The sequence below is a fragment of the Littorina saxatilis genome, linkage group LG16 (assembly GCF_037325665.1).
Source record: "Littorina saxatilis isolate snail1 linkage group LG16, US_GU_Lsax_2.0, whole genome shotgun sequence".
Classification (NCBI taxonomy): Eukaryota; Metazoa; Mollusca; class Gastropoda; order Littorinimorpha; family Littorinidae; genus Littorina; species Littorina saxatilis.
Genome location: NC_090260.1, coordinates 3,788,132 through 3,803,131, shown reverse-complemented (window position 1 = coordinate 3,803,131; position 15,000 = coordinate 3,788,132). Strand labels below are relative to the sequence as shown.

Sequence of the window (15,000 nt, the reverse complement as noted above, 5' to 3'; positions counted from 1 at the left end):
TATATCGCGCATATTCCGTGGGTACAGTTCTAGGCGCTCTGCAATGATGCCGTGTGAGATGAAATGTTATACGGCCAGTAGATTGTAGCCATTTCGGCGCATATTTACCTTTCACGGCCTATTATTCTAAGTCACACGGGTATAGGTAGACAATTATTAACTGTGCCTAAGCAATTTTGCCAGGAAAGACCCTTTTGTCAATCGTGGGATCTTTAACGTGCACACCCCCAATGTAGTGTGCACGGGGGGTGTTCGGACACCGAAGAGAGTCTGCACACAAAGTTGACTCTGACAAATAAATTTCCGCCGAACGTGGAGACGAACTCGCGCTGACAGCGGCCAAGTGAATACAAATCCAGCGCGCTACCAACTGAGCTATATCCCCGCCCGTGACGATATGTGATTGTGCGTGGTGCAAATAATCCTGACGGCATAGTGACGATATGTGATTGTGCGTGGTGCGGATGAATCCTGACGGCTTAGTGACGATATGTGATTGTGCGTGGTGCAAATAATCCTGACGGCATAGTGACGATATTTGATTGTGCGTGGTGCGGATGAATCCTGACGGCTTAGTGACGATATGTGATTGTGCGTGGTGCAAATAATCCTGACGGCATAGTGACGATATTTGATTGTGCGTGGTGCTGATAATCCTGACGGCATAGTGACGATATTTGATTGTGCGTGGTGCAGATAATCCTGACGGTATTGTGACGATATTTGATTGTGCGTGGTGCAAATAATCATGACGGCATAGTGACCATATTTGATTGTGCGTGGTGCAGATAATCCTGACGGCATAGTGACGATATTTGATTATGCGTGGTGCAGATAATCCTGACGGCATAGTGACGATATTTGATTGTGCGTGGTGCAGATAATCCTGACAGCATAGTGACGATATTTGATTGTGCGTGGTGCAAATAATCCTGACGGCATAGTGACGATATTTGATTGTGCGTGGTGCGGATGAATCCTGACGGCTTAGTGACGATATGTGATTGTGCGTGGTGCAAATAATCCTGACGGCATAGTGACGGTATTTGATTGTGCGTGGTGCTGATAATCCTGACGACATAGTGACGATATTTGATTGTGCGTGGTGCAGATAATCCTGACGGCATAGTGACGATATTTGATTGTGCGTGGTGCAAATAATCCTGACGGCATAGTGACCATATTTGATTGTGCGTGGTGCAGATAATCCTGACGGCATAGTGACGATATTTGATTGTGCGTGGTGCAGATAATCCTGACGACATAGTGACGATATGTGATTGTGCGTGGTGCAGATACTCCTGACGGCATACTGACGCGTACAGAGTACGTCAACTGCCAGGTAAGTCAAAGCAGCGAGCTGGAGGCACTGGCCAACGTGCTGTACAGCGTCTATGACGTCAACAATAACACCCGCCTGGACACGGACGAATACAGTGGCTTCTACAGACAGATGGATACGATAAGTAAGTGTGTGTGTGTGTGTGTGTGTGTGTGTGTGTGTGTGTGTGTGTGTGTGTGTGTGTGTGTGCGGTATGTGTGTGCGGTGTGCGGTGTGTGTGTGTGTGTGTATATGTGTGTGTGGTGTGTGTGTTCTTCTTGTTCTTGTTCTCCTTTTGTGTTTTGGCCTTCGTGTACACTACATTTGGTGTGCACGTTAAAGATCCCACGATCGACAAAAGGGTCTTTCCTGGCAAAATTGTATAGGCATAGATAAAACATGTCCATCAAATACCCCTTGTGACTTGAAATAAAGGCCGTGTAAGGTGAATGCTCGCCCTAATAGGCTTGAGGTTTGCTGGTCGATGTGAAAGGTGAATGCTCGCCCTAAGAGGCTTGAGGTTTGCTGGTCGATGTGAAAGGTGAATGGTCGCCCTAATAGGCTTGAGGTTTGCTGGTCGATGTGTAAGGTGAATGCTCGCCCTAATAGGCTTGAGGTTTGCTGGTCGATGTGAAAGGTGAATGCTCGCCCTAATAGGCTTGAGGTTTGCTGGCCGATGTGAAAGGTGAATGGTCGCCCTAATAGGCTTGAGGTTTGCTGGTCGATGTGAAAGGTGAATGCTCGCCCTAATAGGCTTGAGGTTTGCTGGTCGATGTGAAAGGTGAATGGTCGCCCTAATAGGCTTGAGGTTTGCTGGTCGATGTGAAAGGTGAATGCTCGCCCTAATAGGCTTGAGGTTTGCTGGTCGATGTGAAAGGTGAATGGTCGCCCTAATAGGCTTGAGGTTTGCTGGTCGATGTGAAAGGTGAATGCTCGCCCTAATAGGCTTGAGGTTTGCTGGTCGATGTGAAAGGTGAATGCTCGCCCTAATAGGCTTGAGGTTTGCTGGTCGATGTGAAAGGTGAATGCTCGCCCTAATAGGCTTGAGGTTTGCTGGTCGATGTGTAAGGTGAATGCTCGCCCTAATAGGCTTGAGGTTTGCTGGTCGATGTGTAAGGTGAATGCTCGCCCTAATAGGCTTGAGGTTTGCTGGTCGATGTGAAAGGTGAATGCTCGCCCTAATAGGCTTGAGGTTTGCTGGCCGATGTGAAAGGTGAATGGTCGCCCTAATAGGCTTGAGGTTTGCTGGTCGATGTGAAAGGTGAATGCTCGCCCTAATAGGCTTGAGGTTTGCTGGTCGATGTGAAAGGTGAATGGTCGCCCTAATAGGCTTGAGGTTTGCTGGTCGATGTGAAAGGTGAATGCTCGCCCTAATAGGCTTGAGGTTTGCTGGTCGATGTGAAAGGTGAATGGTCGCCCTAATAGGCTTGAGGTTTGCTGGTCGATGTGAAAGGTGAATGCTCGCCCTAATAGGCTTGAGGTTTGCTGGTCGATGTGTAAGGTGAATGCTCGCCCTAATAGGCTTGAGGTTTGCTGGTCGATGTGAAAGGTGAATGCTCGCCCTAATAGGCTTGAGGTTTGCTGGCCGATGTGAAAGGTGAATGCTCGCCCTAAGAGGCTTGAGGTTTGCTGGTCGATGTGAAAGGTGAATGGTCGCCCTAATAGGCTTGAGGTTTGCTGGTCGATGTGTAAGGTGAATGCTCGCCCTAATAGGCTTGAGGTTTGCTGGTCGATGTGAAAGGTGAATGCTCGCCCTAATAGGCTTGAGGTTTGCTGGTCGATGTGTAAGGTGAATGGTCGCCCTAATAGGCTTGAGGTTTGCTGGTCGATGTGTAAGGTGAATGGTCGCCCTAATAGGCTTGAGGTTTGCTGGTCGATGTGAATGGTGAATGGTCGCCCTAATAGGCTTGAGGTTTGCTGGTCGATGTGAAAGGTGAATGGTCGCCCTAATAGGCTTGAGGTTTGCTGGTCGATGTGAAAGGTGAATGGTCGCCCTAATAGGCTTGAGGTTTGCTGGTCGATGTGAAAGGTGAATGCTCGCCCTAATAGGCTTGAGGTTTGCTGGTCGATGTGAAAGGTGAATGGTCGCCCTAATAGGCTTGAGGTTTGCTGGTCGATGTGTAAGGTGAATGCTCGCCCTAATAGGCTTGAGGTTTGCTGGTCGATGTGAAAGGTGAATGCTCGCCCTAATAGGCTTGAGGTTTGCTGGTCGATGTGAAAGGTGAATGGTCGCCCTAATAGGCTTGAGGTTTGCTGGTCGATGTGAAAGGTGAATGGTCGCCCTAATAGGCTTGAGGTTTGCTGGTCGATGTGAAAGGTGAATGGTCGCCCTAATAGGCTTGAGGTTTGCTGGTCGATGTGAAAGGTGAATGGTCGCCCTAATAGGCTTGAGGTTTGCTGGTCGATGTGGAAGGTGAATGGTCGCCCTAATAGGCTTGAGGTTTGCTGGCCGATGTGAAAGGTGAATGGTCGCCCTAATAGGCTTGAGGTTTGCTGGTCGATGTGGAAGGTGAATGGTCGCCCTAATAGGCTTGAGGTTTGCTGGCCGATGTGAAAGGTGAATGGTCGCCCTAATAGGCTTGAGGTTTGCTGGTCGATGTGAAAGGTGAATGCTCGCCCTAATAGGCTTGAGGTTTGCTGGTCGATGTGAAAGGTGAATGGTCGCCCTAAGAGGCTTGAGGTTTGCTGGCCGATGTGAAAGCGTGATATATTGTGTAAAAAATTCCATCTCAAACGGCATTAATAGGTAACATGCGCCTTGAGTCGCCTTGTGTGGTGAAATATGTGCGCGATATAAATTCTCGTAAATAAAATAAATAAATAAAATAAACTCCCACGTACACTATTCTTGTTTTTTCGCGAGTGGGTGTTTACGTGTATGGGTGGTTTTGCACAGCCATTTAGGTAACCATTCGCCGATTTCGGGGGATAACCGTTCTGCGCTAAATTTACTGTAACGGTCCCTTGATCCATGCCAGGGTCAAGGTCATTACAGTTAGCAATACCCAGCATGCGCCACTCCGAAAGGCACAGTATGGCTGTCTGAATGAAAGGAACACGTGTTGCTCATGACTTTACAGTGGATGATTGACTGTCAAGTTGTCTCACTGCTGACGAGTAAACTCATTGACTTGTTGACTTAGTGTTAAATGATCAGACGAGTAAACTCATTGACTTGTTGACTTAGTGTTAAATGAACAGACGAGTAACCTCATTGACTTGTTGACTTAGTGTTAAATGAACAGACGAGTAACCTCATTGACTTGTTGACTTAGTGTTAAATGAACAGACGAGTAACCTCATTGACTTGTTGACTTAGTGTTAAATGAACAGACGAGTAACCTCATTGACTTGTTGACTTAGTGTTAAATGATCAGACGAGTAAACTCATTGACTTGTTGACTTAGTGTTACATGAACAGACGACAAAACTCATTGACTTGTTGACTTAGTGTTCAATGAACAGACGACAAAACTCATTGACTTGTTGACTTAGTGTTAAATGAACAGACGAGTAACCTCATTGACTTGTTGACTTAGTGTTAAATGAACAGACGAGTAACCTCATTGACTTGTTGACTTAGTGTTAAATGAACAGACGAGTAACCTCATTGACTTGTTGACTTAGTGTTACATGAACAGACGACAAAACTCATTGACTTGTTGACTTAGTGTTAAATGAACAGACGAGTAACCTCATTGACTTGTTGACTTAGTGTTAAATGAACTGACGAGTAACCTCATTGACTTGTTGACTTAGTGTTAAATGAACAGACGAGTAACCTCATTGACTTGTTGTCTTAGTGTTAAATAAACAGACGACAAAACTCATTGACATGTTGACTTAGTGTTAAATGAACGACTTGTTGACTTATTGTTAAATGAACAGACGACAAAACTCATTGACTTGTTGACTTCGTGTTAAATGAACAGACGAGTAAACTCATTGACTTGTTGACTTAGTGTTAAATGAACGACTTGTTGACTTAGTGTTAAATGAACAGACGACAAAACTGATTGACTTGTTGACTTAGTGTTAAATAAACAGACGAGTAAACTCATTGACTTGTTGACTTAGTGTTAAATGAACGACTTGTTGACTTAGTGTTACATGAACAGACGACAAAACTCATTGACTTGTTGACTTAGTGTTCAATGAACAGACGACAAAACTCATTGACTTGTTGACTTAGTGTTAAATGAACAGACGACACAACTCATTGACTTGTTGACTTAGTGTTAAATGAACAGACGACAAAACTCATTGACTTGTTGACTTAGTGTTAAATGAACAGACGACAAAACTCATTGACTTGTTGACTTAGTGTTAAATGAACAGACGAGTAAACTCATTGACTTGTTGACTTAGTGTTAAATGAACGACTTGTTGACTTAGTGTTAAATGAACGACTTGTTGACTTAGTGTTAAATGAACGACTTGTTGACTTAGTGTTAAATGAACAGACGAGTAAACTCATTGACTTGCTGACTTAGTGTTAAATAAACAGACGAGTAAACTCATTGACTTGTTGACTTAGTGTTAAATGAACAGACGGATAACTGGATGAACTGTTTCACAAGTCACCGCGCATGATTGGGTTGTCAGGTGGATGGATGGATGGCTATATGCTTAAATGGATTGATTTATCAGTCGACATTCTGATGTATCGATTGACTGACCAATTGACTAGTTGATTCACTGCTGAATCGTCAAATGGATGGATGGATGGGTGGGTGTGTGGGTGGAAGAAGGGTGGGGGGATGGATGGATGGGTGAATAGGTGGAGGGAGGGTGGGTGTCTTGAGTGGGTGGATGGATATATGGATGGATGGATGGATGGGTGGAGGGAGGGTAGGTGTCTTGGGTGAGTGGATGGATAGATGGATGGATGGATGGGTAGATGGATGGATGGATGGATGGATGGATGGATGGATGGATGGATGGATGGATGGATGGATGGATGGATGGATGGATGGGTGGAGGGAGGGTAGGTGCCTTCGGTAAGTGGATGGATAGATGGGTGGATGGGTAGATGAATGGATGGATGGATGGATGGATGGATGGATGGATGGACAGATGGATATATGGATGGATGAATGGATGGATGGATAAATGATGGATGGATGGATGGACAGATGGATATATGGATGGATGAATGGATGGATGGATGGATGGATGGACAAATTAACTTGTACAGTTGACTTTCTGATTAATTAACATTCAGATTAACATGAGGGTAGACAATGGGTGAATTGTGGACTGAATGACCGAATGTGGTTTTTTTCATTTTTCCAGGTGATGGCAATTTGACACAACCAGAGTTCACGACCTACTGGACCGATGTAAGTTCAAAGCGTTGGTCACGTGACATGGTGTGTCAACCAGAGAGACAACTATATTGTTATTCTGATAGACACGTTGGTCACGTGACATGGTGTGTCAACCAGAGAGACAACTATATTGTTATTCTGATAGACACGTTGGTCACTTCACATTGTGTCAACCAGAGAGACAACTATATTGTTATTCTGATAGACACGTTGGTCACGTGACATGGTGTGTCAACCAGAGAGACAACTATATTGTTATTCTGATAGACACGTTGGTCACGTGACATGGTGTGTCAACCAGAGAGACAACTATATTGTTATTCTGATAGACACGTTGGTCACGTGACATTGTGTACATACATGGACCAGTAAGAGAGACAACAATATGTCTTGTTGAGCTGTGGTGTGGTGTGGTGTGGTGTGGTGTGGTGGTGTGGTGTGGTATGGTGTGGTGTGGTGTGGTGTGGTGTGGTATGGTGTGGTGTGGTGTGGTGTGGGGTGGAGTGGGGTGGGGTGAGGTCGTGCTGTGCTGTGCTGTGCTGTGCTGTGCTGTGATGTGCTGTGCTGTGCTGTGCTGTGCTGTGCTGTGCTGTGCTGTGCTGTGATGTGATGTGGTGTGGTGTGGTGTGATGTGCTGTGGTGAGCTGTGGTGAGCTGTGGTGTGCTGTGGTGTGCTGTCTTGTCTTGTATAGTGTGCTGTGGTGTGCTGTGGTGAGCTGTGGTGTGCTGTGGTGTGCTGTGGTGTGCTGTGCTGTGGTGTGCTGTGGTGTGCTGTGGTGAGCTGTGGTGTGCTGTGGTGTGCTGTGGTGTGCTGTGGTTTGCCGTGTTATTTTGTGTTGTGCTGTGCTGTTTTGTGTTTTGTTCTACTGTGTTGTGTTGTAGCCTATATTGTGGTGTGTTTATCACAGTGCGTTGCGTTGTGTTGTAATGCGTTGTTTTGTGTTTCGTTGTGTTGCGTTGTGTTGTGTAGTGTTGTGTTTGTGTTGTTTTGTTGCATTGTGTTGTGTTGCGTTGCGTTGTGTTGTGTTGTGTTGCGTTGTGTTGCGCTGTGTTGTGTTGTGCTGTGTTGTGTTGCGATGTGTTGTGTTGTGCTGTGTTGCGATGCGTTGTGCTGTGTTGCGTTGCGTTGCGTTGCGTTGTGTTGCGCAGTGTTCTATTGCGCTGTGTTGTGTTGCGTTGTGTTGTGTTGCGTCGTGTTGTGCTGCGTTGTGTTGTGTTGCGCTGTGTTGTGTTGTGTTGCGTTGTTTTGTTTTGCGTTGTGTTTTGTTGTGTTGCGTTGTGCTGCGTTGCGTTGCGTTGTGTTGCGCTGTGTTGTTTTGTGCTGTGTTGTGGTGCGTTGTTGTGGGTTGCGTCGTGTTGCGCTGTGTTGTGTTGCGTTGTGCTTTGCTACGTCGTGTTGTGTTGCGTTGCGTTGTTTTGCATTGTGTTATGTTGCGTTGTGTTGTGTTGCGCTGTGTTATGTTGTGTTGTGTTGCGTTGTGTTGCGTTGCGTTGTGTTGTGTTGCGTTGTGCTGTGTTGTGTTGTGTTGTGTTGCGTTGTGCTTTGTTACGTTGTGTTGTGTTGCGTTGTGTTGCGTTGCGCTGTGTTGTGTTGCGTTGTGTTGCGTTGCGTTGTGTTGTGTTGCGTTGTGTTGCGTTGGGCTTTGTTGCGTTGTGTTGTGTTTCGTTGCGTTGTGCTGTGTTGCGTTGCGTTGTGTTATGTTGCGTCGTGTTATGTTGCGTCGTGTTGTGCTGTGTTGTCTTGTGTTGCGCTGTGTTGTGTTGCGTTGTGTTGCGCTGTGTTGTGCTGTGTTGTGTTGCGTTGTGGTGTGTTGCGCTGTGTTGCGTTGCGTTGCATTGTGTTGCGTTGTGTTGTGTTGCGCTGTGTTTTGTTGTGGTGTGTTTTGTTGTGTTGTGTTTTTCACAATGCCTTGCGTTGTGTTGTGTTGCGTTGCCTAGCATTGTGTTGTGTTGCGCTGTGTTTTGTTGCGTTGTGATTTGTTGTGTTGTGTTTTTGACAGTGCCTTGCGTTGTGTTTTCAGCTGCTCAACCGCACCAAGCACCACACCACCATCTTCTGTTAGACACGCCTGCCAGACGGTCCGTCCGTCTGGTCGTCTCCTGTACAGCTCGCTGCCCTGCTGTCAACTCAACCCGTCTCACCTGTCATACTGTAGAATAGGATCACTCACTCTGTGCTTGGTCTTACTATCAAACTTGTTCACAACCATTAACTGTTGCTTCCCGTGACGTCAAAATCACCAACTTGTGACGTATACCGTGACGTCAAAATCACCAAATTGTGAATTTGACCTTGCTAGCTAAACTATAAATTGTTGCTCCGGATAACCCCCGTGACGTCAAAATGACCAACATGTGACGTAGATCGTGACGTCAAAATCACGGACATTGAGGTCAAATATTGCAACCTAGCACGGTCGCAGTCACTATCCTTAATACGTGTATCAAAGCGCGTTGCTCCAAATGTTTTGCACTTGGTTTTCTTGTGTGGACTTGGCATTTTGATTGTGTTTGTGTCGCATGATAGAGGTTACGTGTGTTTCCAGGTTTGGCTGTCCGCTTCTTAGATAATGGGATAGTCAGCTTACGAAAACATTCACCCGGCAACACCCGTGTACAGTTGTAATTAATATAAATGTGATATAACTATATACGTAAATCATATTGCCTGACGACAACACTCAAAACGACCAAAACCTTTAAGGACATAGGTATTCGCTTGTCGGGTTTTTCTTTCTCTGTTTTGTCAAGCCAACCGCTAAAAAATGAACATTATGTTGTTGAAGACTGCTTTAATCAGGCTGGAGTGAGCGGCCAGTTGACAGTATTCCTGCTTTTACTCGCGTGTTAGCGCATGCAGTCATAGAGTGAGCTGTACAGCCAATAAAACAATTAAACATCCGTATGCCGAGTGTATGTTTTAACTCTAGAATGGTTGGAGGTGTCTTTCTGTGTGTGTGTGTGTGTGTGTGTGTGTGTGTGTGTGTGTGTGTGTGTGTGTGTGTGTGTGTGTGTGTGTGCGCGCGTGCGTGTGTGTGTCTGTGTGTGCGTGTGTGTTAGTGCGTAAGTGTTAGTGTGTGTGTGCGTGTGTGTTAGTGTGTGTGTGTGTCAGTGTGTGTATGTGTGTGTGTGTGGGTGTGTGTGTATGGGTGTGGCTGTGGCTGTGTGTTTGCGTGTGTCTTAGTGTCTTAGTGTGTGTGTGTATGTGTGGGTGTGGGTGTGTGTGTATGTGTGTGTGTGTGTATGTGTGTGTGTGTATGTGTGTGTGTGTGTGTGTGTGTGTGTATGTGTGTGTGTGTGTGTGTGTGTGTGTGTGTGTGTGTGTGTGTGTGTGTGTGTGTGTGTGTGTGTGTAACACGGTCTTTCTGACTTTACCAGCGACACGCGAAACAAACCAGAAACCCATTTGCTTCACGTGCTCTTTATTGTGTTGACAATGTCTGTCAGTCAGTTCCGATATTGTGTGTGTGTTCTGTCTTGTCTGTCAGTCAGTTCCGATATTGTGTGTGTGTTCTGTCCTGTCTGTCAGTCAGTTCCGATATTGTGTGTGTGTTCTGTCTTGTCTGTCAGTCAGTTCCGATATTGTGTGTGTGTTCTGTCTTGTCTGTCAGTCAGTTCCGATATTGTGTGTGTGTTCTGTCTTGTCTGTCTGCCAGTCAGTTCCGATATTGTGTGTGTGTTCTGTCCTGTCTGTCAGTCAGTTCCGATATTGTGTGTGTGTTCTGTCGTGTCTGTCAGTCAGTTCCGATATTGTGTGTGTGTTCTGTCTTGTCTGTCTGTCAGTTCCGATATTGTGTGTGTGTTCTGTCTTGTCTGTCTGTCAGTTCCGATATTGTGTGTGTGTTCTGTCTTGTCTGTCTGTCAGTTCCGATATTGTGTGTGTGTTCTGTCGTGTCTGTCAGTCAGTTCCGATATTGTGTGTGTGTTCTGTTTTGTCTGTCTGTCAGTTCCGATATTGTGTGTGTGTTCTGTCGTGTCTGTCTGTCAGTTCCGATATTGTGTGTGTGTGTTCTGTCTTGTCTGTCAGTCAGTTCCGATATTGTGTGTGTTTCTGTCGTGTCTGTCAGTCAGTTCCGATATTGTGTGTGTGTTATGTCCTGTCTGTCTGTCAGTTCCGATATTGTGTGTGTGTTCTGTCCTGTCTGTCTGTCAGTTCCGATATTGTGTGTGTGTTATGTCCTGTCTGTCTGTCAGTTCCGATATTGTGTGTGTGTGTTCTGTCTTGTCTGTCAGTCAGTTCCGATATTGTGTGTGTGTTCTGTCTTGTCTGTCTGTCAGTTCCGATATTGTGTGTGTGTTCTGTCTTGTCTGTCTGTCAGTTCCGATATTGTGTGTGTGTTCTGTCTTGTCTGTCAGTCAGTTCCGATATTGTGTGTGTGTTCTGTCTTGTCTGTCAGTCAGTTCCGATATTGTGTGTGTGTTCTGTCTTGTCTGTCTGTCAGTTCCGATATTGTGTGTGTGTTCTGTCTTGCCTGTCAGTCAGTTCCGATATTGTGTGTGTGTTCTGTCGTGTCTGTCTGTCAGTTCCGATATTGTGTGTGTGTTCTGTCCTGTCTGTCTGTCAGTTCCGATATTGTGTGTGTGTTCTGTCGTGTCTGTCTGTCAGTTCCGATATTGTGTGTGTGTTCTGTCTTGTCTGTCAGTCAGTTCCGATATTGTGTGTGTGTTCTGTCTTGTCTGTCAGTCAGTTCCGATATTGTGTGTGTGTTCTGTCCTGTCTGTCAGTCAGTTCCGATATTGTGTGTGTGTTCTGTCTTGTCTGTCAGTCAGTTCCGATATTGTGTGTGTGTTCTGTCTTGTCTGTCAGTCAGTTCCGATATTGTGTGTGTGTTCTGTCTTGTCTGTCAGTCAGTTCCGATATTGTGTGTGTGTTCTGTCTTGTCTGTCTGTCAGTTCCGATATTGTGTGTGTGTTCTGTCTTGTCTGTCAGTCAGTTCCGATATTGTGTGTGTGTTCTGTCTTGTCTGTCAGTCAGTTCCGATATTGTGTGTGTGTTCTGTCGTGTCTGTCAGTCAGTTCCGATATTGTGTGTGTGTTCTGTCCTGTCTGTCAGTCAGTTCCGATATTGTGTGTGTGTTCTGTCTTGTCTGCCAGCTGTGTACACCGAAAACATGTTTATATGTAGAACAAGAAACCTAGTTTGGGAGTTTTATCTACAAATTATATCATAGTTGGGATAACTATCAATGCTGTATGTAATGCGCGATACATGTTGATAAATTAAAAGCCCCACAATGATGCGCATGGCTAAAACAAAATTAAACATTACAATACAAAAATAAATAAATGATGTTTGTCTGTTTATCTGTCTGTCTGTCTATCTGTGTGTCACACACACACACACACACACACACACACACACACACACACACACACACACACACACACACACACACACACACACAAGCGACCCGAATTTGCCAGCAATGGTACAATCCAAGTAAAGTACAAGAAACGAAATGAACTGCTTGTCAATGGCAGGACGAATCTCTTCAGGTGGAGGTAAAGTCAACAAATACGTACGAACATCACAGTTTTCAATTGTCTAGTCCATCTTTGTGTCTTGAACAGTACTCTTGAGTTTGGTACCGTTGTGTTCCTAAGACTCTGCAACTCTTGATGTTGGTACCGCTGTGTTCCTAAGACTCTGCAACTCTTGATGTTGGTACCGCTGTGTTCCTGAGACTCTGCAACTCTTGATGTTGGTACCGTTGTGTTCCTAAGACTCTGCAACTCTTGATGTTGGTACCGTTGTGTTCCTAAGACTCTGCAACTCTTGATGTTGATACCGCTGTGTTCCTAAGACTCTGCAACTCTATATGTTGGTACCGTTGTGTTCCTGATACTCTGCAACTCTTGATGTTGGTACGGTTGTGTTCCTGAGACTCTGCAACTCTTGATGTTGGTACCGCTGTGTTCCTGAGACTCTGCAACTCTTGATGTTGGTACCGCTGTGTTCCTGATACTCTTCCTTTTTCTTGCTGAGTGTATGTACAGTCCAGAGAGGAGACGGACATGGTGTGAGCTTGTCCAGGGGGGTATATGAACATCTCAGTGGCAGGGGGATGGAAGCACTTGTTAATGAGTGGGAGTGTGTATGCGCGTGGTGTGCACGAGGATGTATGCACGTGAGTGATATTTGTAAATGTGTATTATTATAATATCATCTTTGTATTTATATTATTGAAATTGTTATATCTCGATGTACAGCGCTAAGAGCATAGTTAAATTTGTGAAGCGGCGCTATATAAGCTATCTTTATTATTATTATTATTATTATTATTATTATGTTGGTACCGCAGTGTTCCTGAGACTCTACAACTCTTGATGTTGGTACCGCTGTGTTCCTGAGACTCTGCAACTCTTGATGTTGGTACCGTTGTGTTCCTAAGACTCTGCAACTCTTGATGTTGGTACCGCTGTGTTCCTGAGACTCTGCAACTCTTGATGTTGGTACCGCTGTGTTCCTGAGACTCTACAACTCTTGATGTTGGTACCGCTGTGTTCCTGAGACTCTGCAACTCTTGATGTTGGTACCGCTGTGTTCCTGAGACTCTGCAACTCTTGATGATGGTATCGCTGTGTTCCTAAGACTCTGCAACTCTTGATGTTGGTACCGCTGTGTTCCTGATACTCTGCAACTCTTGATGTTGGTACCACTGTGTTCCTGAGACTCTGCAACTCTTGATGTTGGTACCGCTGTGTTCCTGATACTCTGCAACTCTTGATGTTGGTACCGCTGTGTTCCTGATACTCTGCAACTCTTGATGTTGGTACCGTTGTGTTCCTGATACTCTGCAACTCTTGATGTTGGTATCGTTGTGTTCCTGAGACTCTGCAACTCTTGATGTTGGTACCGCTGTGTTCCTGATACTCTGCAACTCTTGATGTTGGTACCGCTGTGTTCCTGAGACTCTGCAACTCTTAATGTTGGTACCGTTGTGTTCCTGAGACTCTGCAACTCTTGATGTTGGTACCGCTGTGTTCCTGAGACTCTGCAACTCTTGATGTTGGTACCGCTGTGTTCCTGAGACTCTGCAACTCTTGATGTTGGTACCGCTGTGTTCCTGAGACTCTGCAACTCTTGATGTTGGTACCGCTGTGTTCCTGAGACTCTGCAACTCTTGATGTTGGTATCGCTGTGTTCCTAAGACTCTACAACTCTTGATGTTGGTACCGCTGTGTTCCTGATACTCTGCAACTCTTGATGTTGGTACCACTGTGTTCCTGAGACTCTGCAACTCTTGATGTTGGTACCGTTGTGTTCCTGATACTCTGCAACTCTTGATGTTGGTACCGATGTGTTCCTGATACTCTGCAACTCTTGATGTTGGTACCGCTGTGTTCCTGAGACTCTGCAACTCTTGATGTTGGTACCACTGTGTTCCTGATACCCTGCACTTTCCTGTGATACAAGGCTCAGCTACGCTCAGTTCAGGACAGGCTTCAGTCTCTTCTCCTCACACACTAAAGACACGTAAGAATAAGTAGAGGTTACATGCCGAGTCTCAGTGATTATTAAAAATAATGGTCGAAGTTAGCGGATCATGAAAAATACGAGCTTCAGCGAGAGTTATTCAAAGAAAACAGGAGTTTTTGTGCGAAGGTTTCATCGAATCCGACTCACTCAACCAGTCAACCTGCGCAGGCGATCGATTGATGCGCGGTTGTATAGTTCCGTGCAAATCATTCCATTCTGTTAACACTTCTTGTCAGTTTCCTCGTTTTGGACTAAAATCAAGTACACAGATATGCTGCAGCGCTGTTATTCTGCTGTGGCGGTAAAGGCAGATATTGTGTGTTCTGTTTATGTTTTAGTATCGCTTAGGATAGGGCCTAATGTTCTTTCGTCAAATGGGACTAGCAGACGAACTTTTGCACCCGTGTTCCAACGCGCGTTAATTACTGTATGAAGTTCAGTTTTCTGGGAAAAATAGTGTATGAAACCGCTTTATGTTGTTTAAATTGATGAGATGTGTGCATTTGGTTGCGTGTGATCTGTTTATAAAATGAAATATTGTTGAAAACTGACCGTCGGATTGCAGTCAGTGTTGTCGAAGAAACTGAGTTAAAAGAAGGGGAACTACTCTTGTCGCTAGAGTATGAGTTACTTGCCTTGGGAATTTGCTTGTGATGAACGGTTTGTGCACGGCAGATCTAGATTCAGAAAACAACCGAACTCATGGATTTTATATGGATATTCATGTGTTCAGGCCTGTAGTTGTTAATTTAAATGCGGTATGTTTGTATTGTTTGCTCCAGAGATGTATACTTCGTACGTATAGAGCGTTCGGAACTTTTCAGTCGCAAAAGTAGTACCGAAACAGAACAGCTTCTCAACCCATTGCA

General features: G+C 45.2%; 2 protein-coding genes across 3 annotated transcripts in view; both read left to right on the top strand.

The window, feature by feature from the left end:
- The window catches only part of LOC138950257 (uncharacterized), an 89,412-nt gene extending 79,860 nt beyond the window's left edge, over nt 1-9,552 (top strand). For both annotated transcript variants that reach the window (XM_070322000.1, XM_070321999.1), the window contains exons 4-6: nt 1,296-1,466; nt 6,617-6,663; nt 8,673-9,552. In XM_070322000.1, coding sequence (XP_070178101.1) covers nt 1,296-1,466; nt 6,617-6,663; nt 8,673-8,714 — 260 coding nt within the window. In that variant the 3' untranslated portion in view covers nt 8,715-9,552. The remainder of the gene's footprint in view (nt 1-1,295; nt 1,467-6,616; nt 6,664-8,672) is intronic.
- Nucleotides 1-15,000, top strand: part of LOC138950250 (uncharacterized) — a 255,207-nt gene that overhangs the window by 96,452 nt on the left and 143,755 nt on the right. The window lies entirely within an intron of this gene.